At 42.2% G+C, this 23051-nt stretch overlaps 1 protein-coding gene across 1 annotated transcript in view; it reads right to left on the bottom strand.

The window, feature by feature from the left end:
- The window catches only part of TENM2 (teneurin transmembrane protein 2), a 1334042-nt gene that overhangs the window by 152730 nt on the left and 1158261 nt on the right, over positions 1–23051 (bottom strand). Inside the window, exons 11-12 of the mRNA XM_042780802.1 lie at positions 19179–19379; positions 17265–17450 (exon numbers count right to left, since the gene is read on the bottom strand). Coding sequence (XP_042636736.1) covers positions 17265–17450; positions 19179–19379 — 387 coding nt within the window. The remainder of the gene's footprint in view (positions 1–17264; positions 17451–19178; positions 19380–23051) is intronic.

Raw genomic sequence — 23051 nt, 5'->3', positions numbered from 1 at the left:
TTAGCGTAACATAATCTTACTGGTGATGAGAGCAGAAATTTAAATGTCAAGAAAAAGCCGACCCAGTACACAGAGAGAGACCAGTTGGACAGATACGACTTAGAGTAACTTTTGGTCTGGCTATGAACTTAGCCCACCCTGGAATTTCACCTCAACTTCTGACAAAACCTGAGCAGGGCTGGAACTGAAATCTCTGGTGGCCAAACTCTCTGATGACCAGTGGGTCTCCCTGAGTTTCACCAACTTACTTGACAAGTTAACTGGAAGGCTGGCTTAGCCTTGTGGGCTGGAATCTGCCGCAGACCTGTTGTGAGGGTCGCCTGCACTGGCATGCTCTGTCAGAGCTGTCTACACGCTATGCAGCATGACTCTTGTTGGTTTCACCGGACTTGGCAGCGCTGAAGATGTGTGTGGTTTCCCTGATGTTCTTGAATTTCAAATGTCACCCTGAGGCTGTTATGACAGAGAAGTCCTCAACATCATGCCCCTTTAACTCCCAAGAAGGTATGTTTGTGTATGTGTGTGAGAAATACAAATTATGATTGATCTGTCTGATACTTTGATAGGCATGATGAATGAAGATAAAGAGGAGCCTCCTCAGCTGACCTTTGAAAGCGGGCACAGCTTCCACTCTGAATAGCCAAGTGGAAAGCAAAAGTTGATTCCTCCCAAGGTAGCAAAAAAAGTCACTTCCTTATCTGCTCAATATATAAAGAATTTTTTTTTTTTTTAAATCTACACATCTTTTAAAGATTCAGTATTGATTTTGACCTACTGGGATGAACACAAACATCATGCTTGATTCAGAATGCTTAATCAATTCCTGGTTCCGACTAGATCAAGGAGGGATTTCCAATGCTTTTCCATGGGATAATTAAACTGTTCATCCCTGGAAAAGGCAGATTCCTTTGACTCTCAAAGAAGAGTGTCCTGACTCACTGGATCAGATGGGAAGCTGGTGGTTATGTCAGCCGCTATAGTTCTAATGTCAATGAGTCTAGTTACCTCCATTACATGCATTTAAAATGGCCAGGTGGTTCTCTGGGTTCACATCTGCCTCTGAAGGATGTTTATGGCATGCCCACATGCAGAGGATGTGAATGATTCTACTAGAAGATCATGCTGGGAACTGTTCCCAGGAATCAGTAACCTGATCTGAGACAATTTGGAAGGGATAGCAAGGCAATTAGAAAACGGAAGATATTTCTGCTGTGCTGTCCTGGGAAACAGATCAAGAGGTTTACATTTCAGGACTGGAGTCTTATCTCTGTGTCATGCTTGCAAAGCCCAAGGAATTCCCCTGAGTAGAGCAGAAGTAGAGTGAACATGGCCATGAAGCAGAGGAGAAGGGGCAGGGCAGGGGGCCTGTGTAGCAAAGCAGTGTGACTAAGCCAAGAGCTCTAATCACTTTTCAGTCAGACTGACTTGGGTGTTCTACCCAAGGCAACGTAGAAAGGACCCTTGTTCCCCTCCACTGCACTACTCCAGCCTTGATTATGGCTGTTTTCTATGGTCACGCCTGTTAATCCATTGTAGCCAGGGAGAAGGTGTACATGACAACTGTCTATGGAAAGACTTCTCTTTCATAGTTGCAGTTCTAGCAGGCTAGGGAAGAGAAAGGGACATAGTGGCCCCAAGCAGCATGAATTATTAGGCACTGTTAATAAGATGCAGGGATCCAGCGTCCTGAGGATACCCATTCGGAGTTTCTAGGTCTTGCACATTTGCAACAATAGCATTTCAGAGCATGGCATTAGACCAATGACCAATGCAGAGACATGTTGTAATGGGTGCAGGTGTACCATGCTGGGCCTGCCGGGAAGTTAGATGGGGGTACACACATGCATGCACACACAGACGTGCACACACTCACACGCACAACAGGAATTAGTCACTGGCTCAGTGTGCTTGTATTTATTGTTGAGATTTGGGGCTTTGCTGTCAACTGGAACAGATGGAAGGAAAATAAGGAGCCAAGAAGGGGGGCAGAGGAGGTGGTAGTGGGAAATCCTCCCCATGTTTCTTGAATGCTGTATTTGGCAACTGTATGGACCCCTGGATTTAAACCAGAGTCAACCTAGCTGCCTTGTGTAAAATGCTCTCTTTTGCTGCTCATTGTTTAGAGCAATAGCTACCTGCCTGCCTCACAGGCTTGCTGTGAGGTTTACTGAGGCAACACAAAGTCTTTTGAGCTCCTTAGAGAAAATTCACCATGTAAGTGCAAAGGATTGCCATTGTACCATGGTAATGAGACTCCCACCAGCTTAAACCAGTCACCAAGGAGAGTTGGGGCATAAAACAGAAGAAGCCAAAGCTGTCCCAGTCACAATCCAGGCAAATGATGTTTCCTAATTCAAAACTCATCTTGCACTGGAGGTGTCAAGTGGCTGCAAGGAAGCTGTGCATTGCATGCTCAGTTTTGATTCAATGGCCTGTGAGGTGTTTTAAGATAGTTTGAATTGCTTGCCAACATTTGAAATTTGGGAGACTGTGTAAGTTCCTTAGCAGTTCTGTAACAGAAATATAGCAAGTGGGTGGCTTTAAGAAAGAGAAATAAATTTTCTTGCAGTTTAGGAGGCTGAAAGTCTGAATGGAGGGCACAGTTCTAGGGGAAGCTCTCTGTCAGTTCTGAGGAAAAATCCTTGTCTCAGCTTCTCCAGGACTGGAGTTTCTTGGTTCCTTGGCAATTTCCAGGGGGCATCTCTCTCTCCCCTATTTGTGCTTGCTTATCTCTGTGCCTAATCTGCTTTTTTTTATATCTCAGATGTGATTAGGTTTAAGACTCACCCTACACTGGATTGGCCTCATTAACATAACAAAGGAAACCCTAGTTACAAATGGGATTACATCCTCATCTAAAGGGGTTAGGATTCCAATACATATTTTTTGGGGAACATAATTCAATCCAAAACAGAGAGTATGTGTAACAATCCTGATTTCTGCCTTCTACTGTGATATTGGAGATTTTGGTGAAATGACACCCAAATTTCTACCGGGCAATGTTCAACTAGAGCTGGGTGTGTCTACCCTTTGTGGATAAGCATACACTTCCCAGTTTGCTACCACTTCCTCTTGCCTTGTATCCTGTCCATTGCACTCACTCATGTTGTTCTTGCCTTACTCATGTAAGGATTTTTGAATTTACAACTCTTTCTATGAGTTCTGTCCTCCCTCCCCTTTCCCGAAGTCAACAAAGATTCTGAATTCATGTGGTGTTTCTGGGTGCTGCTGTGTTGATTCTGACTCATAGCAACCCTATAGTATAGGGTAGAACTGCTCTATAGGGATTCCAAGGCTGTAAATCTTTATGAAAGTAGACTGCCACATCTTTCTTCTGTGGAGTGGATAGTGTGTCCCAACCACTGAACTTTCTGTTAGCTGCCAAGCACTTAACCATTTCACCACCAGGGCTTCTGTCCTGAATTCATAGTACCTTCATTACCCAAATCTAGGCCAACTCCTCCTACACAGCAAAAGCCTTCCCAACCACCACCAGTGGAAAATGAGAAGAGAACTTCCTTTTTCCCACTCCCTCCCCTTGCCAGTAATTCCTCCTTAAAAGCTCAAGGTTTCCTTACTTAGAGATGTCCAAGAAGTAATCCAACTAAATTAGATCATAAGCATCTGAAGGTTTTCATAATAAATAAAAATATAGATATAGCTAAGAGAAGATGAGATTTAATTAATGAGTGTTATTTAACAAAACAAGCTGTACCATATAAGGAGGATTAAAAGATAAAAATGGATAGGAGGGAAAATCAAATTTTAATGAGTTGCCATCTTCATTTGATTTAACTAAATTTCCTCCGTTGTAGGAAATATTAACACTTATGATGGAGTCATTTGTGTGTATCCACACAGCTTGATACCTGACTGCTTTCTTTTATGTAATTACATTGTGTTACAAATGAACATAAACTATTATTTGAAGTGAAGGGCTCCCATCCTTACACTGATCTCTTTGGGAAGCTGTGAGCAAAGGACATGTTGAAAAATTAACCAAAAATTATTGGCAGAAACACTATGAGGAGGGTCATGGGTTAGACAGCAGCAGAGTCTCGTGGGTAAAAAAGACAATTGCGGTCGACAATTGCTCAGACTGCACCCGTCCCTGCTGTAGTGCTGCAAACCCCTTCTGTGTTGCTCCTGCTGCCCCAGCAAAACTCAGGCAGAGGGTGCTGGTGCTGTACCTGGCACAGTGTTGTGCACATTAGGTGCTCAATAAAGGTTTCATGGGTGCATGAAAATAGTCGTCATTGCTCAGCTGGAAACAGATAGAAGAGGTGTGGAGCTCAGACATGGTACAGGAGAGAGTTAAGTGGATTTCTTATGTTTGTAATATCCCTATTCCTGGAGCTAAGATCCATGGGTGGCACAAACGGTTTGCCCTGGTCTACTAATCTAAAGTTTGGCAATTTGAACCCACCCAGCAATGTTTCAGGAAAAAAGTTCTGGGAATCTGCTTCTGTAAAGATTAAGGCCAAGAAAACCCTAAGGAGTGCAGTTTGATTGTAACACATGAGGTCACCTTAAGTCAGAATTGACTTGACGGCAATGGCTTTGGTTGGTTCCTGGAGCTGGCAGTTGGATCCTAAATAGACCATTTCTATAGTTTGCTCCCTATGTTCTCCCTTTAAGGAATGGAAGCCAGGTGTCCCTGTGAGCATCTCCTGGTAGAGTGAAATAGGAGCAGGACACAGAACAGCTGGGCTAACACATGAGGTTTATCTCCCCTGACCTCTGCTTCTGGAGTTTTGGGCTCCTTTCCATACTTGGTGTGGCTGTATGCTATTTCTACTGCTCTCTAAACTCTTCACTCACTGAGGCAGATTGGAGAAACTATGGGAGACGTGCATTGTTAGCTATTCCCAATCTAATATTTGTGGACCATCAAGCACTGTGCTAAATGCTATACAAATGAGACCTTATTTAGTCCTCACAACAGTAGGACATAGATGTTACTATTCCAGATTTACAGATGGGAAAAATTGAGGCTTATTGAAGAATGGGCTCAAACATATTGAAGATCATGGATACAGGACAGGACTTATCATGAGCCCAAGCCAACTTGATGGCAGCTAATAACAACAGCAACAACATTAAAGATAAAATAACTTGTCAAAAGTCACCCACTCAAGTGGGTAGAGGCTGGATTTGAATGAAGCCAGCCTGTTGGGTTCCAAAGCCCATGTGCTTAATCCCTTTGGTACTGTTTTTCCTGTGCTGGCCCTGCCCCTGAGTTTACAACACTTACTCTAACAATGGATGTTAATTGTTGGAAATTAGCAAAAAGGAAGATTTTGTATTTTTGAAATAAAATTGGAGAGCCATTGAGAGTTTAGAGTGAGTATCAGTGTGTATTATGTGTTCCAACCTGCTTAATTCTGGGTGTACTATTTTCCGTGCTAGGTTTCTCCTTGATATGATAACATTTCCTGTATTAGACCCCCAGAGAGAAGGTCTGTAAGTGAATGGATACAGATCTTTCCTGGCTCCATTAAATGGAAATAAAAAGTTAAATCAGTTCATATTCAAAGTATGGTGAGAAGTGGATAGCAACATGCTTAAGGGACTTAGCTCGACTTGCCTGTATTCCCTGGATTAATCGAAGAGAGCTAGTTTCTCTCACCTCCCCCGATATCTTCAATCTCTCTCCCTATTCACGGGAATTGCAATCATCAGTGACATTTGGGCTTCCTGGGCTCGCACACCAAACGAAACGGAGAGAAACAATCTCATAGTTCTGTTGCCAGGACACTCTGCAAAGCCGGAGCCACTGCTTTGAGCTTTCTGTCATTAGGGAGAGTGTATTTCGGATGCAGTAGCGTGACCAGTGATTGAAACTTGCTAACTTGCTGGAATAAAATCAGGCCGGAATGTTTCCTCTGTGCTTGTGAGGTGGTTATTTTATAATTTTGGGGCCTCCCCACCCCCTGGAATTTGTTTTTAGACAACGAGACAAGGCTGTCTGGCAATCCTTCTTGAAGTTCAAGGATAATTTGAAAAACAAAGAAATGCAATTCACACTTATCACAGTCCATCACTCTGCTGATAGCTTTAGACAGATGACCCTTCCGGGGGCAAGATCTAATCAACTTCATTGTGATTTGACCAGGTGCTGCTGCTAAACTTGGAATTTGCGGTCCAGGACTCTTAGCTCTTTTAATTGCTCCTGGACAACAAACACTTATGCGGGGCTGGTACAAATCTTTAACATGCTCAGCTGATAACTGAAAGGTCAGAGGTTTGAGTCCACCTCGAGGCACCTTGGAAGAAAGGTCTGGTGATCTACTTCCAAATAGTCAGCCATTGAAACTCTGTGGAGCATAGCTCTGCTCTGAGACACAGGGAGTCGCCTTGTGTCACCAGCAACTAATTTTTGGTTTTCTGTCTCCAAAACGCTGGTTAACCCTTCCTTTCTCTGAGGTCTGGCAGGATGTAGCTTTTGTGATGTATGGTTTGACACACAGTGCTGGGTCTTATGCATGACTAGAGGGAGCCATGCCAGAAACTGCTTGGAACCTGGAGTCTAGGACATAGGAAAACAGTTTCCTCTCCATTCCTCCTGCTGCACAATGACTATGAAGGTAGAAGATCACAGGGCTCTTTTATTTGCAGTTGGGCTGGCTGAAAATGGAGGCAGCCTTTAATCTACATGAGAAGGAATATACATTGTCAGATTTACAGACTGTATTGTGTAAATATAGGAGTCCTTACTGCATGTAAGCAGACCACTGGCTATGCTGGGTGAAATTGTAAGCATCCCCTATCATTCCCTGGTTTGCAAGGGTGTGTAAGGGTGGGAGGAAGAGAGGAAACAAAAGACTCTGTGGGCTCTATTCCACAGCTCAGCCTTGGGGCAAGATCTAGGGAGAGGGACTATAGGCAAGAAAAATGAAGAGTGCCTAAAGGCACTTGACTGCTAACCAGAAGTCTGGTGGTCCAAGCCCACCAGCCACTCCTCAGAAGGAAGGTTGGGCAATCTACTTCCGTAGTGATACTGCCTGTGAAACTCAAGGAGGGGTTGCTATGAGTCGGTCCGACTCGATGGCACATAGTAACAACAACAACATTTTCTCAAAAGAACGTGGAATGTAGCTCAGCTACTGTGGGTTCCAGGTGATAAATTCCACAGTGTGTGGGGGTGTGGTGTGCCCTCCCTCTCTGCAAAGCACAGTAGGACTTCAGTAGTGTGGGCACTAAGGAGTACATGTTGGATGCTAGGGATCACACACCTGGCATGGACACTGGCTGTAGGGGAAGTGCTGTAGGGTTCCCCTTGAGTGAATTTTGTAGGCAGCAGGCTTCAACGAGGGGACCGAGCATGAAGAATGTGGTTGGACTAAACATGAACATATGAGACACCCCTGGAATCTTCTAGAAACATTCAGAGTGAGAGTAGGAGTGAGCTTTGCAGTTGGGAGGAGCCTTGAAATTAGAGAGGAGATGTTAATGGATTCTTTGTGAGATAGTTTCATAGAGCTTGGGGTACTTTGGGTCCTGTCAGTGTTAGAATAACTTGTGAAGGGCAGAAGTGTGTTCCTAGTCTGTATCGAAAACACCTTGTGTCACCTGTCCATCTCATTTTGACTACTACCCATGCTCATTTGGAAAAGTATATTAAACCTCTGCTGAGTGAATTTTTTCATTTAACCATTCATTTCTGGTTGGAAAACAGGCATCAACCACATCTTCAACAAACTGGGATAGAAAGAGAATAATGCCACCATGGACCATGAATGAGGTAGTTTGCCATGAATCCCATGCAGACAGCCATAAGAAAAGAACTGGTCTGACTTCTTAAGGATCATAATAACCAAAAATCTCTGACTGTAGCTTTTAATTACTTTGCAGATGTCGTATCATATCACTGAGGACCAAATAAGCCTCTCCCTCACTGATTACAATGAAAATATGTTTTTAAAAACAAACACTTTACTTAAAACTAGAGATATTTTTTTAATTAGGGGAGTGATTAACTAAACGCATTTTCTCTTGTAATTTAATCCATCCTAATTATCCCAAGAATGGTTATGATGGGATATTTAAATTTCTCTAGTTATTTCTTCAGGAGTTATTGTGTGTGTGTGTGTGTGTGTTTCCTTTATTGCCCATGAAGAGAAAAACTCAGAGATGGGCAATGATATGTTGGCCTTCTGCATGCCTGATTATAAAGATTCACAGAAATGCACGACAAAAAGGATTAGGACACAAGCAATATGCCCCACCTTTGACTGGCAGGTCTTCAAAATGATTACACCCTATTTACCAAAGGCAGGAAAGGCAAGTCTTTTAAAAAAGGGCTCTTGAAATCAAATACTATGAAGGAAGAGGGTTGGTAAAAGATATACCCATTAGGCAGGCAACTTAGGAGGAAATGCAAAATCTGTTTCTTACGTGAACATCTGGGATGCCCTATGTGGCTCCTGATCACCCAGGAGATGAGTCAAGGAATTGCATAGAATCTCCAGATGTTCCACATGGGTCATGCTCCAAGGAGCCAACCTATTGCAGCATGGGAAGAATGAGGGTAATTGTGAAGTTTATAGGGCTGAGTATCAGTGAGAGTCTTGATTCTCCAAAATGCATGTATGCCATTCAACTGTGTCAAAGTTGGGTCTCCTTGGCTCCTCCCTCCTTGATACAAAGGAAACAAAACAAAACAAAAAACCCTGTTGCCTTTGGGCCAATTCAGACTTGTACTGACCCCCATGTGTTATACAGTAGAATTTTCTTGGCTATAATCTTTATAGAACCAGATCACCAGGTCTTTCATCTGTGGCATCAATGCATGGATTTGAACCACCAACCTTCCTGTTAGTAGTTGAATGCAAGCTGTTTGCGCCATCCAGGGCCAGTACAAATATAATCTTGGAACTCAGAGTCATGTGGAAGAATATGGTGTAAGAAAAAGAGAGGACAGGACAGTGTGTTCTATGGAACCCTGAGTAGGCAGCATCCTCAAACTGAGAAATGCCAGATTCCTTCTTAAAGGAGAACATAGTGTCCTTTCAAACTCTTCAAGAATATATCTGTTGTCCTTAACTTGAGAAACACTGACTTCAAAAAGTAAAGTTTTATTCTATTCAGTGATTACAGAATTTCAAAATAACACTTCAAATAAGAGGTTTTATCTCTTGAACTGTACTTATAAAAACAAAACCCAGAATTAAAAAGAAATTTTCACAGATCTCTTGGCTCTACCAGAATATAGCCAAAATGTCCAGTTTGTGAAATTTTGGATAAAAGTAGTCAACCTCAATTTCATAATAAGGCTCTAGTAACATAAAGATGGACTTCCTGGATGGTGCAATGGTTACCATGTTTGCCTGGTAACCAAAAGGTTGGAGGTTTGAATTCACCCAGAGGTGCCTGGGAAGAAAGGCAGGGTGGTCCAAAGTTAACCCTGGAGAACCTTAGGGAACACAGTTCTATTCTGACATACAAAGGGTCACCAGGAGATGGAATTGACTAGGCAGCATTTTTTTTTTTTTTAAACATAAGAATTTTCAGGAATTTGATACCACATAGAATCTGGACTCTTCTATAAAATAAACAGGTTCAATTCCAGGTAAGAGAGGCAGTTTATATTTCTTTGTTTTGTAAAATAAACAGGTTCAATTCTAGGTAAGAGAGGCAGTTTATATTTCTTTGCAAGACCCAGATGCAAGCAAATTTAAGGTTGCAGAACAAGCTTTAGCTTGAGAAATGAATAGGAGGTAGGTGTTATTTTTGAGTGCTACTAACTGCTAGATAGGCTGCAGTCAGATGTGTGAAAAGGAGGTTGTAGGTGGTGGACATGTCTTAATGAGAAGTTTATTGTGAAGATTCTCCCTTGTCCTGTAATTTATTTTACATTGATACTAGATAACGATAGTGCTGGTGTGGGTGAGGATGATGACATTAGGTCATATTTATTTGGCTCTTACTTTATGGTAGGTACTATGCCAAGCACTTTACATACAACCCAGTACAGTCGAAGAAACTGAGGCCCACAGGGGTCAGGAAACCTGCCAGGATTTGATCTTATGTAGACTGACATGAAAGCCTATGTTCTTAAGTGCTTCGTTTTTATGTTTGCACTGCCTTGAATCTAAGCGAAGTGAATGCAGATAGGTGAATCTTTAAGAACATTTCTTTCTTTCTTTTTTAATTAAAAATACAAATATAAATGGATAAAGTGGGGCATGGTTACTCAAACCCTGCAAAGTACTTTTTTAATGTACAAAAGGATTTCCTAAGGAAACCAGATATTAATTGGATCTGCAGTGAGCAATAAACAAATAAACTAACAAAAAGGCATGATTCACTACCTTCAACAATGCAACAATGCTTCAGCCAGGCCAAAGCTGTGTCTGTCCTTTAATGCAAAGTCTTTAGTGCATATTAGGGGAACCTATATTGACCACCACTTGCAGAAGAGAAAAAGGCTTGACTGAGTAGAGTGGCTCATTTATATGATTTTGCATCAAAAGTAATAAAATCCTAGAAATGGACAGGTCCTTAGAGATCATCTCATTCAAGCATACTCTAAATTCAGTCAATCACATACTGCATTTGTGATATTTGCACTATCTGGACTGTTATTTACTTAATAGTTTTCTTTAAATTTACTTTGGTCTAACATCGCTACCTACTTTAGCCATATCCCTAAGCGATAATACCTGTAGAATCATAAGTTTGATGTGCTAGTTACATTTTTTCCTAATACTTATTTTAAAAACCCTACATAACTACTCAATGAAACATCTTTGTACTTGAACAAAATTATCTCATGTTTGTGTACTATAATCTAGAAAGCAATTATGTGGTCAATAATTTTGTCCCATGAAGAAATTGAAGCTAGGAAGGTTAAGTGACTTGTCCAAGGACACACAGAATGTTTTAGGCAGAATCAAGCCTAGGACCCAAACCTCTCCCTTCCTTGGCAAATCTTTTTTTTTCATGACACCAGAGTAACACAGAAAGAACATGATGAGAAAAGTGTCTGTCACAAATATCTACAGGGCTTCAGCTTTGTAGGGCCTTTTTTGCTGTATCTTTGCCTTTAGTACACATAGTGGGATCCTAGAATTGTAAGTTTGGAAGGAACTTTGATTATCTGTAAAAGCTCAGGTTACAGCGTACTCATTATCTACTGTTGTTGTTGTTAGGTGCCGTAGATTTGGCTCCAACTGATAGCAACCCCATATACAACAGAACGAAACTCTGCCTGGTCCTGTGCCAGCCTCACATATTTGCTATGCCTGAGCCCATCCTTGCAGCCACTGTGTCAATCCATTTGTTGAGGGTCTTTTCCTTTTTTGTTGACCCTTCACTTTACCAAGCATAATGTCCGTCTCCAGGGAATGGTCCCTTCTGACAACATGGCCAAAGTAGGTGGGTTAGTTCCCATTAGAAAAAATATGAAGAGAAGAATTCTTGGTGTAAGTTCTGTAGGGAAGCAGTGACTTGGGACCTTCTCTGTACCTTCTTCTTAATGTTTCAGAGCAACTGGTTGATGCCCCACACTTACAGGACCAGACCCCACAAGCAAATAGCTCGAACTGAGGTGTTACTGACTTCACAAAAGCAAAGAACTCGAAACTGTTTGGAACTCTTGGAACAGAAACTCCTAGGTAAGCATTTGAGTAGGAAGATTCTAGACTCAAAAAGAAAACATGTAAGAGTAAGAGCTGTTGAAAAAAATGAGATTTGCTGCCCCAAAAGATGGATTGACACAGTGGCTGCAATGATGGGTTCAGGTATAGCAAGGATTGTGAGGCTGGTGTAGCACTGGGCAGTGTTTCGTTCTGTTGTACATAGGGTTGCTATGAGTCGGAGTTGACTTGACAGCACCTAACAACAACAACAATTATTTGGACAGATGTTAATAAATTACATAGGAAGCAACACAAAAAATATTTCCATTGAAACCACAGAGTGGTTGAGACATAAATTTAAAGGGAGACTTGTGTCTATCTAGTGTATTTTCTAACTGATAATAGATACCTGTCTTTAACACAGAGTGAAAGAAAGCAAACACTTCCAGTGATGGGGATCTCACAACTCATTTCATTTTTTTGTAATGAGGTGTAAATGTGTTCCTGTAAATTCTACCTTCTGGTCTTTATTCTGGATTTGGGTAGGAAACCTTGGGTAGATGGACCCAGACAATAGACATCTTGTGGGCATGTGGTGATTCCTGATCTGCAATGAGAAGGCTCACTTTTTGGCCAAATTGCGTGAGAGAAAAAATCAACAGTGTAACACCTATTGCTCTCTGCTCTAAGTGTGCTCATAATCCTTAATAGTGAAAGGCTGTCACTTCAGACTTTCACTTCAAAAAGATGGAGCTCCTAGGACAGGCTATGACAAGAGCCTCTGGAGAAATAGGTTAATTAACCTATCAGAGAATTAGCTGCTTCTACGACCCTGGTGGTAAGAATGGCTCCACAGTGGCTAATTCTATCTCAACTTGATCTCATTGTAGAGTCATGAAAACTCCAGTGTTCAAGGACAATAGCAGCCACAAGTTTTCATAACTCAGAATGAAACTGGAATCAGATGCAGGAGCAGCTGTACCCAGACTGAAGCTGGTTAATTTTTATAGTCACTTTCTTCCCAACCTGTTCCCTCTAGCCCCTAAGCTCTCTCCCTCTTGGACCATGACCCTGTCTACATCTGATTACAATCACTTAATCAGCACATCAGATTGTCGCACGGCTGGCTCTGCCTTGGGTAAAGATTCATTTTCCTTATTAACATCGCAAGAACCTATTTCTTTCCCCAACCAATTAAAGAGGAAAAATAGGAGGGCCCCAATGCGATTGAGGGAAAAGAAAACTGTTATGACTTGTGACACATGGGCAGATCACTCAGCCCCACACAGTCCTAGAGATCAGGTCCTTATGACTTTGAAAGACAGCTGGTAAGTGGGGACCACATAGACAAAATAAACAGGTTGGAATAATGATCACAGACACTGCTTAGATATCAAACAGGGTGGGGAAATATCTAGCCTTGGAGGATTTTTTCTGTGGGTGTGTTAGTTTGTATCATTCAGAGAAGATATCTGGGCAGCCCACCAGGTGCGTTGGATTCAATTCTAATTCATGGCGACTCCTTATGTGTCAAAGCAGAACTATGCTCCATAGCGTTTTCAATGGCTAATTTTTTTTTCCAGAAGTAGATTACCAGACCTTTCTTCTGAGGCATCTGGATGGACTTGAACCTACAACTTTTCTGTGAGCAGCTGAACATTAACTATTTGCACCACTCAAGGACCCTGAGCAGCCCACATTCAGGAGATAATCACAACCATCATCAGTTTACAATTAGCTTTTCTCCATGCATTCCCTGACAATGTGAATGTTTTTGCCCAACTGTCTGCTCACAAAATACACTGAAATTAACTTCATCACTTCATAGTGTAAGAGATGCTTACTATAGATCATAATGATTTTGATCTAATAAAAGTCATATAGTTTTTTCATGCCCTGATGTGTTAAAGCTTTTAGTTAGACTTTTGAAATTAAACTCCCTGCATTAATAAGGGGTGGTGGTGGTGGTGGGTGATAGGAGTAATAACCCATTTTAGGATTGTGTTCAAAGAATAAAACTCTTCTAACCACACAATGTACATTCTGATTTACTCATAAGAGTAAACTGAAACCTATCTATGCAATGCTAATATATTCCAAAAATAGACATGCACTGTGGTTGATTTGGACTCAAAGTATATTTCTTAGCTATACAGTTCTGCAGGTCTTGGTCATATCTTGTATTTAATTTGTTAGGAAGAGGTAATATAAAACTCATTGCTTGGTAGAATCCAGTCTGATAAATTAGCTCTAAGAGTTAACATTGAAATGTTATAACTTACATTTGAATCCCTAGTAATAACCACTATATTTCCAAATATAAATAATTTTATTGGAAATTACAGAAATGCTTTTGACTAAATATGGACAAATTGGATAGATTCTGCTGCTTCTACTTGCCTGTGTTTTAAATGTCTGTGTTTTTATCCTCATTATTTTTTTCTTCTTCTATATGTCTTTTTGCTTCCTTCAGCAAAATAAATGCAATCTGCAGTACGGATGTGAATTGTTCGGTTGACTATTTGCAATGACCCTAAGAAAGTGCCTCACTATGACCTTTTGGAAATATGCCACAGACAACCCAAGTACCCAACACTAACCACCCACTTCTCTGCCTTACCCCAAATCTCCTAATGCATTATTGTTTGCCGACAAGGTGCCATTTCATTCTTATTTATTTTCTATTTTCAAAATACAGCATTTGAAGCTCTGCTTGGAAAGGACCAAAGAGCCTCCCTTTCCTTTTGACTGTCAGTATCCCCGAGGAGGAGGATGTTTCTGTGCTTGTAAATTGTGGCATTTACTTAAAACGAATTGACAGAGCGTCTGCTTAGAAGAAAAGACGAAAACTCCATGAAACAGCTCTGGGGCCAGAATTGAAAAGCAAAAGAAATAATTATGCATGTACGAACATCTCTCCAGTTTTTGAATAGCAAGTCTTACCAGCCAATGTATAGTTGGCTTTTTCCTTTTTGAGAAAAACTCAGTGAATGTAACTAAGAGCTGTACATTCCTACTAATAAAACCATGGAGCCCAAATTTCTCACAAGAAAAGGCTTTGGTGCAAAGATCTTTATCACTTACATAGCACAGACTCATAAAGGAGATAAGAGTTCTGAATAAAAGAGTTTCTTGGACCATCACCCTCTTTATTTGGGGTGTTGTACTCAGCATATGAATTGGCACTTTCTCAATGTCTCAAGAACTCATATGTGTCAGCTCATGGAAACATGAAACTTCAACTGAACACTTCAAATAGCAGAAACACATTTTTCAATTCACCTCACCCAATGGGACAGCTTGAGCTAAATGTCTCCTGTGTTCCCTTGTTGGCAATATCCTCACTTTTCTCTATTGAGACCAGAATTTTGGTCTTCCCATTTCATTTTCCAATGACTTACAAACATTTTGACTCAACTACTGTTCTCTCTACTCTTCAACTCTCTAGTATCTAACCCTTCTTCCTGTCTCTCTAATAAGCCTTCAAGCCAAAATTGGTATCCTTTTCTTAATGGATACCTGCCATGGTTCACCTGCCTCCCTGTTTCCCTCTCTCTCCATCAAGACTCGCACAACTCTCTAATTGTGGGGTCGGCAAACTTCTGTAAAAGGCCAGATAACAAAGAGCTCTGTGGGCCATGCGGTCTCTGTAGTGACTATTCAATGCTACAGTGTAGTGAGGAAGCAGATAATATGTCACTGAATGGGTGTGGCTGTGCTTGAGTCACACTGTGTTTATGAAAATGGGAAAGGAATTTCATATAATTTTCATGTGTCATACATTTTGTTTTCAACTCTTAAAAATGCATAAACTATTCTTAGCTCATGGGTTGAACAAAAGCAGTTGGTAGGCTAGATTCGACCCACAGGCTGTGGTTTGCTGAACTCTGCTCTAGGCCATCTGGGCTGTCCTTTTGTGAGCTACTTCCAGAGTGAAGACAGGTTGTAGGTAGGAGATGATCAGCAGGCTCTATGGTGGGAGCTAGGCCCCTGACAGGTGTGGGAGAGGGAGAGCTAAGGGGAGGTGAAGCTGGATTGTGTGAATTGAAAGAAGGTAGGATGATCTAGTTAAAGATTGCTGATTGGCAAGAGCTTTTTGCTTGTGAGGAGGCAACAAGGGTGTTTATTGAAATCACACTGGGCATGCAAACATACATCAAGGGGGAACACCCCTGATGAGTGGAAGCTACTATTAAGAATTTTAAGTTATCAGAGTATTGGGCTATGCACATCCCTTCCTTGAAAGTCTCCTGAATTATCCCTCAGACTCTGCAGGGAACTGAAGATGAAAGAGGCGGCATGGGCAGGGAGTGGGGAGCAAGGATCTGGAGTGTCACTGAGAGACTGAAAAAACAATTCACTGCCACTGACTGTCCCGGCAGGGTCCCAGTGCTATGGTTGTGGCCCTAATTTACACACTGTGCCTCGGATCACCAATCAGATGGAGCATGGGAATCTAAAGCAGAATCTACTTTATTTCTGCTTAACCATCAAAATGAACAGCATGGGAAACTGAGTCTGACCTCTTAGGCAAGCCCTGGCACTGTCTTTCCCTGTTTCTTGCTCAGCCCTGAGCAAACTCCTGGTCCTGTCTTTTCCTCCAGGTGCTGATCCATGGCTGGGGATTTGGGGCTAGGACTGAGGAGACCAATCCCAACTCGATGACTGGAATCAAAGGCAACTTCAATGAAGTCAGTAGTTTGGTTTGAAACTTTGCTGAGAGTTTCTCTGTAGGCAACTGGCTTAGCCAGCTTGGCACAAAATGAATCTTAGGCTGGTGTTATTTAAACAACAACAAAAATTTGTAGATAAAATGATGCACAGTTCAAACTATCTTGGAGATGTGTTGGCCAACCAAAGAGCAAGGGTGTCCACCTCTTCAATTAAAGGGGTTATTTGGTACATTTAATTCAATAAAGTAGTGTCCTACCCTAAACCACAATAATGATGACAAGCAAACAAAAACAAAAACATACTTCAAAGCTATTACTTCTTAACAAAGAAAATAGCCTTTAAACAACATTCTTGGTCAAGAAAGTGATACAGAGAACTTGCTGAGACAGCATGAGATGGGATCTGGGGAGAAGGGGAGAAGCCACTTGGGGGTGATAGCAGTGATGGGGAGGGACAGGAGCCTGAGGGGGAAGCCTGGGGACAGCAAGAAGATGCCCAAGCTCATTACAGTGGAACATGACTACCAAGGAAACCTGGGAGTCCTGCCTTCGTCTAGGCTGGTCTAAATGAATGCACTCACATGATTGTCAGCAAGCAGGGATTCAGTGATCCAGTCATCTAGGGGTGTCTGAAAAGGGGAGATTTGCAGTCCACAGTGATTTGAGGGTGCTTGAAACCTCCGGGTCCTGACCATTTCCCATGCATGTGCATTTTCCCCTCCCAAGACCAGTCTTTCAGATGTGTGTGTGTGTGTGTATTTTGTCTAATCTGGTCCCTTTGCTCCCAAGTTGGAATTCTGGAAAGAAAAGAAAGCCTTTTGGAAACAAGCAGGGACCTCACATTTTTCCTTTCCTTATCCCTTGAGAGATTTGGAGAGGCAGCAGGAATGTTGGGGAGCACTGTGTCCCTGAAGGAACAGCCGGTGGCAATGCACGACCATCACTATTGATCTACGATTTATGAAAATAAAGCAATATGTGCCTGTTTCGGTGCCTGCCGTTTGCCTACCAATGGTGCAGTGTTCACCATTCCAGCCCTCTCGGCATTCACATTTCCCATCTTTACAGGTCCCGTGCTCAATGCAGCGGGGGTGGCACACGCGCTGGTCACACGCTACGCCTGTCCAGCCCTCTTCACAGCGGCAGGCTCCCCCGATGCAGACGCCGTGAGTGCCACAGTCTACTGAGCACACTTCTGGAAGAAAAACAATGATTACAGCTCAACACCACAGCTGGCGAAACTCTCCACAGGAGGCCAGACCTTACTCAGGGCCTTGAGCCCTTGAGCAGGGTCTGTGGCCTGGCAGCTACATCCTCTTTGGAGGCTTGTCTCTCTGCTGGCTGGCTATGAATGAATCATTATCATTAATATTTTTTTCTACAGCATTGGCTCTCAAAGGGTGGCCCCAGGACCACATTGAACCAGCATCACCTGGGAACTTGTTAGAAATGCAAACTCATGTGACTGTTTGGACCTGTGTTTAGAAACCCTGGTAGTGGGGCTCAGTAATTTGTTGGAACAAGTCCGCCAGGTGTTTTGGATGCTCATGAAGAGTGAGAGAACCACTGTTCCAGAGCTTGAGACCATCCTAGGAGCACATCAGACAGTGCCCATCCAGTTTGGCAGAGCTAACTGGGAGGAATCCACATGAAAAGATGTTTTATGAATCCTTAATGCCTGGTCAGCTGGGAGTTTTTTGCCTCTTGATAGCCTGAACTGACCAAAAGCCAGGCAGGCCAGCTATGGACCCCTCAGCTCTATCCCCATGATGACTGCAGATCCACCCACTACCCAGATTGGCACCTTGGTGGCAATGATGACCAGTATCACTGTGCTGTGTTTACACAGCCTCTTTCTCAAAGGAGCTCAAAGTCTTTTGTGGTTTGGGAGGAGACAGACAGACAGATATTCACTCTCTGGCGTTCCAGACCTCTCACTCGAGGACAAGCACGTGCCAGACACTCATGCTTACAACAATCTAAAGGGGGAGGCCAGGGCAAGGGGACCAGACCAGGATGGTTGGTGACTCACACAAAGTCACACAGCACATCTGCAGCACAACTGGGATTTGGATCTAGGACCACCCCCCTCCTCTTCAGAGCTTTGCCTGGACCACCAGCTCAGAGTTGAAGCTGGAGTCATGTGGGCTGAGAAGACATCAAAAAATAGCCCGTTTGAACTGCCTTTCTTTCTTTTTTTTTTTTTTTTTGGAATGAAATATTCATTTCTTTCCCATTGTAGGCAAAGCTTCACATATACTCCCTTCCTAATTGCCATGGCAATCTGACAGCTGTCTCACTACCCAGAGGAAGGGGGCGGAATGACGATTGGTGCCCGGATCAGCACTTGTCAGTGTGAATGGAACTGGGCTTGGGAAGGTTGGGGCTGGCTTGAACTGTTGAACTGTTCCATTTTAAGGTCACTTGGGAGGTAAGAAACACACTCTTAATTTTAGGAAAATAAAGAACACAGCGCAACTTCATTATTTTCCTGTCACTGGAGTATTGTGGAGCTTTATAACATGTTCACACAGCACCCCAAGGGAGCCTCTTTTCTGTTTTATAGGACGTTCTTCTCCATTTGTCTGGGACTGAATTGTTCTGTTTTGTTTTCCGGTACCTTTAGGGAGTGTACGTAAGAACACCTACAATGCAAATGGAAGCATAACTCCCGGCCTCTCATCCATTTGTTGTGATGGAACCAACGAGGCACAGAACCTGCATGTTTTTTTTTTTTTTTTTCCTTTCAGAGATCACAGACTCCATGACTGAGGAGAAGAGAGTAGGAAAGGCACTATGCAATGGACAAAAGTCCCCTTATTCCAAGCTAAGTGTGAAGAGTAGATTCCCATCCATCTGGGCTTATGGAAGGAACACAGGGCATGAGTGTTGGAAAAAGCAAGGAGAAAAGCTCTTAGCTTACCAACGGAGCAGTCGGGACCCATCCAATTGGGATCGCAGCTGCAGAGGCCCGTGTCAGGGAGATAAGTACCATGCCCACTGCACTGGTCTGGGCACTGGACTCTGGCCAGCTCACAGTTGAGACCACCCCAGCCAGGGCTGCAAAGGCATTCTCCATTCACACAAACCCCATGGCTGGAGCAGGTAGGATCCAAGCAATCAACTGGAAGACACAAAAGGAAAAAGGTTTGGATCACTCATGGGGCTTGGGCCATGAGATGAGGGCTTACTGCTGGATAGAGGTGTGGTTTGCAATTCCTCTACACTTTGCAAGTGAATGAAATAACCCAGGTAACACATACATGGTTCTTCGAAAAACACCCATAAAGAGTAAAAGGTTTATTTGTCAAAACACTAAATCTCAAACTTGAAAAGAATGCAAGAAGAAAAGGGATTTTCAAGCAGAATTAGGAAGGGTCAGATAAAGAGATGTGCCATTTGACCATTAGAAGTCTGCAGGAGAAAGACCTGGCACCTATAAAGATTAAACCAAAACCATTGCTATCATGTCAACTTTGACTCATAGCAACCCTGTAGGACAGAGTAGAACTGCCCCATAGGGTTTCCAAGGCTATAATCTTCACCAAAGCAGACTGTCTCATCTTTTTCTGCAGAGCTGTGGGGTTTGAACTATCAAGCTTTCAGTTAGTAGCCAAGTGCGTAACCATTGTGCCCCCCACCCCTGGCTCCTTTCTGCAAAGATTATAGTCAAGAAATTTCTATGGGGCAGTCTACTCTGTCACATGGGGTCACTATAAGTCAAAACTGACTGATGGCACCTAGCAACAGCAACTTATAAGTATCAATACCTCAATTAAACCATATCTGAGCTTCTAAGACTAGAACATAAATACGTGTGATGTCTCCACTTGTATCACCAAACTCAATTACCTCCCATGATAAGAAAGAAAAGTAGAGGCTCATTCTAATTTCACTAACACTTGACTTCAGGAGGTAACAAAAGATGAAAAAGAAACTTATAAATGAGTCACTTTCCTAATTAAGTTTCACTTAAGGTTAAGTCTAAAATTAGTTTTCATTTTTTAAGCACATACCTACTGAAGAAGTTAGTAAGTGTACAGGATAAAAGAAGTAAAGTTGGATGTGGAAGTAATCCTGCAGGTAATCATGAGTGGACTGGATGCCCTAGGGTCTTTGGTCATGGAAATGACCTTTAACCAGTCAATTGTATGGGTTAAAGATCACATGCTAGTCACTGTTGCTTCTATCTGTTTCATTGTCTTTTTGGCCATTTTAATCAAAATAGATATTCACCCAGTGGGAGCTTGAAGATTAAAACCAGGTGCCATCAAGTTGATTCCAAATCTTGGTGACCTCCTATATGTTAGAGTAGAACTATGCTCCATAAATTTTCACTGGCTGCTCTGGTGGCGTAGTGCCTAAGGCATTTGACTATTAACCAGAAGGCTGGTGGTTCAAACCCACCAGCTACTCCTCGGAAGGAAGATTGGGTAATCTACTTTCGTGGTGATACCGCCTCAGAAACTCAAGGAGGGGTTGCCATAAGTTGGATCTGACTTGACGGCAGTGAGTTTGGTTTGGTTTTCATTTGCCTTTTCAGAAGTAGATCGCTAGGGCTTTCTTCTGAAGTGCCTCTGGGTGGACTTGAACTTCCAAACGTTGGTTAGCAGCTGAGTGTGTTAGCCATTTGTACCTCCCAGGGACTCCAAAGTTGAAGCTTACTACTCTGGAATCCATTCGAAGTGAGGAAAAGAGTGAGATGCAGCAGGTCAGTTGTAAAGATAGGAATTTTTGCATGAGAATGGGACTCCAAACCTTGGACATCCATCCAGTCCAATGGTTAGAGGAAGACCAACTTCCTTAAGTATTCCTTGGAAATTATGATGTGGCACTTGGAGAAAGGGCACTGTAAAACATGCAGTCTGAATGGGGAATGGTGCTTCTGTAGAGGGCTTGGGTGTTTAGAAGATAAGAGGCACTTTTGATGGATTAAGACACATTTCCTCCAATTTAACAGTTCTGAAGTGAGGTTTGTTGGCCTAGATTAACACTTGTTTCTTCATCACCTGGGGGGCATACTAGGCCTGAGACCATTTTAAATATTTGAGTTTTTTGGGGACCACACTGATAGTGTAATTCAGTCCCATGTGTGCATGCATGCCATCTTGTGGTTTGAATTCTTAATGAAGAATTTCTTTCCTCCCCTCTACTAAATGCCAAGATTGAAACATGTAAATGTTTTGGTCTTTAAATCATTTACCACCAGACAGAGGTGGTGACCCCTTGGAGTCCCAGCTTTGTGTAGTGTCTCCTATCACACTGTCTATGTCAAGTGTCTTTTTTCTTTCTTATGGTACAAAGAATAATGGTGTATTTTAAAATTGATGATATCTTGGCTCTGATGAAATGTGATATTATTTAGATTATCCAGGCCACAAACTAGTCCTGGGGGATATGAGACTGGATGAGTTTGGATTTATTAGAAATTATAATATTCTATGAAGATTCCAAGGAGCTCTGGTAGCATAGTGCCTAAGGCACTTGACTGCTAACCAGGAGTCTGGCAGTTCAAACCCACCAGCCACTCCTCGGAAGGAAGGTTGGGCAATCCTACTTCCATAGTGATAACTGCCTTGGAAACCCAAGGAGGGGTCGCTAGGAGTCGGGGCCGACTGGACGGCACATAACAACAACAACAACGTGAAGATTCCAAAGAGCACCCCTCCCTTGAGGTAAAAATAAAAATTTTCAGTGTTAAGAGATATTTCTCAGATTTCACTTGGATATTCTTAGAAAGAGATTATTTAGAGAAATAAATTCAAAACTGTTTGGGCTTTGGGAAAGCAGAAGCTGCCAATGATTTTTTTTTTTTTTTTTTAAATCAGGATAACACTCTCAGAAAGGTGAATTTTTTAGGTGATTTATTATATTACTTGGGATGTTTATGATGATGTTACTTGTTCTAGTTATAATCCCATTAATATTAAATTTATTGTCTTGGGGAATGTAACTCCCTTTCTGATGCTTTGTTGTTGCTGTTGTTATGTGCTGTCGAGTCGGAACCAACTCATAGCGACCCCTCCTTGGGTTTCCAAGGTGATATCACTATGGAAGTAGATTGCTCCATCTTCCTTCCTAGGAGTGGCTGGTGGATTTGAACCGCCAGTCTTCTGGTTAGCAGTCAAGTGCTTTAGGCACTACGTTACCAGAGCTCCTAAGTTTGTTATATTCAGTGTGGTGAAGCACATCTAAATGTAAATTTGAACTGAAAGGTTCAAACACAGAGAAGGCATTTACAAAGAGAATGTGCAAGGTTTTTGGTGTCTTACACTTGACACAGTGAAGGAATATAGTAGGTGTTCAATGTAAAATTGGTATGAGAATGAATGTCAGACTGAAACTTGCTTTAAGCAACTGTCATTCATGGAACACACTTCCATGTGAAGGACTGACAATAAAGGGGAATGGTGCTTAACAGCTCCTTTACTTTTGGAAAGAAGGCAATGAAATTTCAGATTGGCACAATTTGAACACATTCATTTGGAAGCAATAATGTTCCTATTTTTCTAAGAAAAGAAAATCCTGAAGTTCTAGTTTTTTACTCTGTCCCCATTTCTAATATGGCAAAAATCAAAATAGGCACAAAAGTATCTCGTGTGCTACATACCTCAAAAAATTGCTTTCAATCTGTAATTGTTGTTGTTGTTATGTGCCGTTGAGTCGGACCCGACTCATAGCGACCTCTCTTTGGGTTTCTGAGGCAGTATCACTATGGAAGTAGATTGCCCCATCTTCCTTTCAAGGAGTGGCTGGTGGGTTTGAACTGCCAGCCTTCTGGTTAGCAGTCAAGTGC

This window comes from Orycteropus afer, unplaced genomic scaffold, assembly GCF_000298275.1.
Source record: "Orycteropus afer afer isolate SDZICR_OR568_19922 unplaced genomic scaffold, OryAfe1.0 scaffold00062, whole genome shotgun sequence".
NCBI classification, from domain to species: domain Eukaryota; kingdom Metazoa; phylum Chordata; class Mammalia; order Tubulidentata; family Orycteropodidae; genus Orycteropus; species Orycteropus afer.
This window is presented reverse-complemented; position numbering and strand designations above follow the sequence as displayed.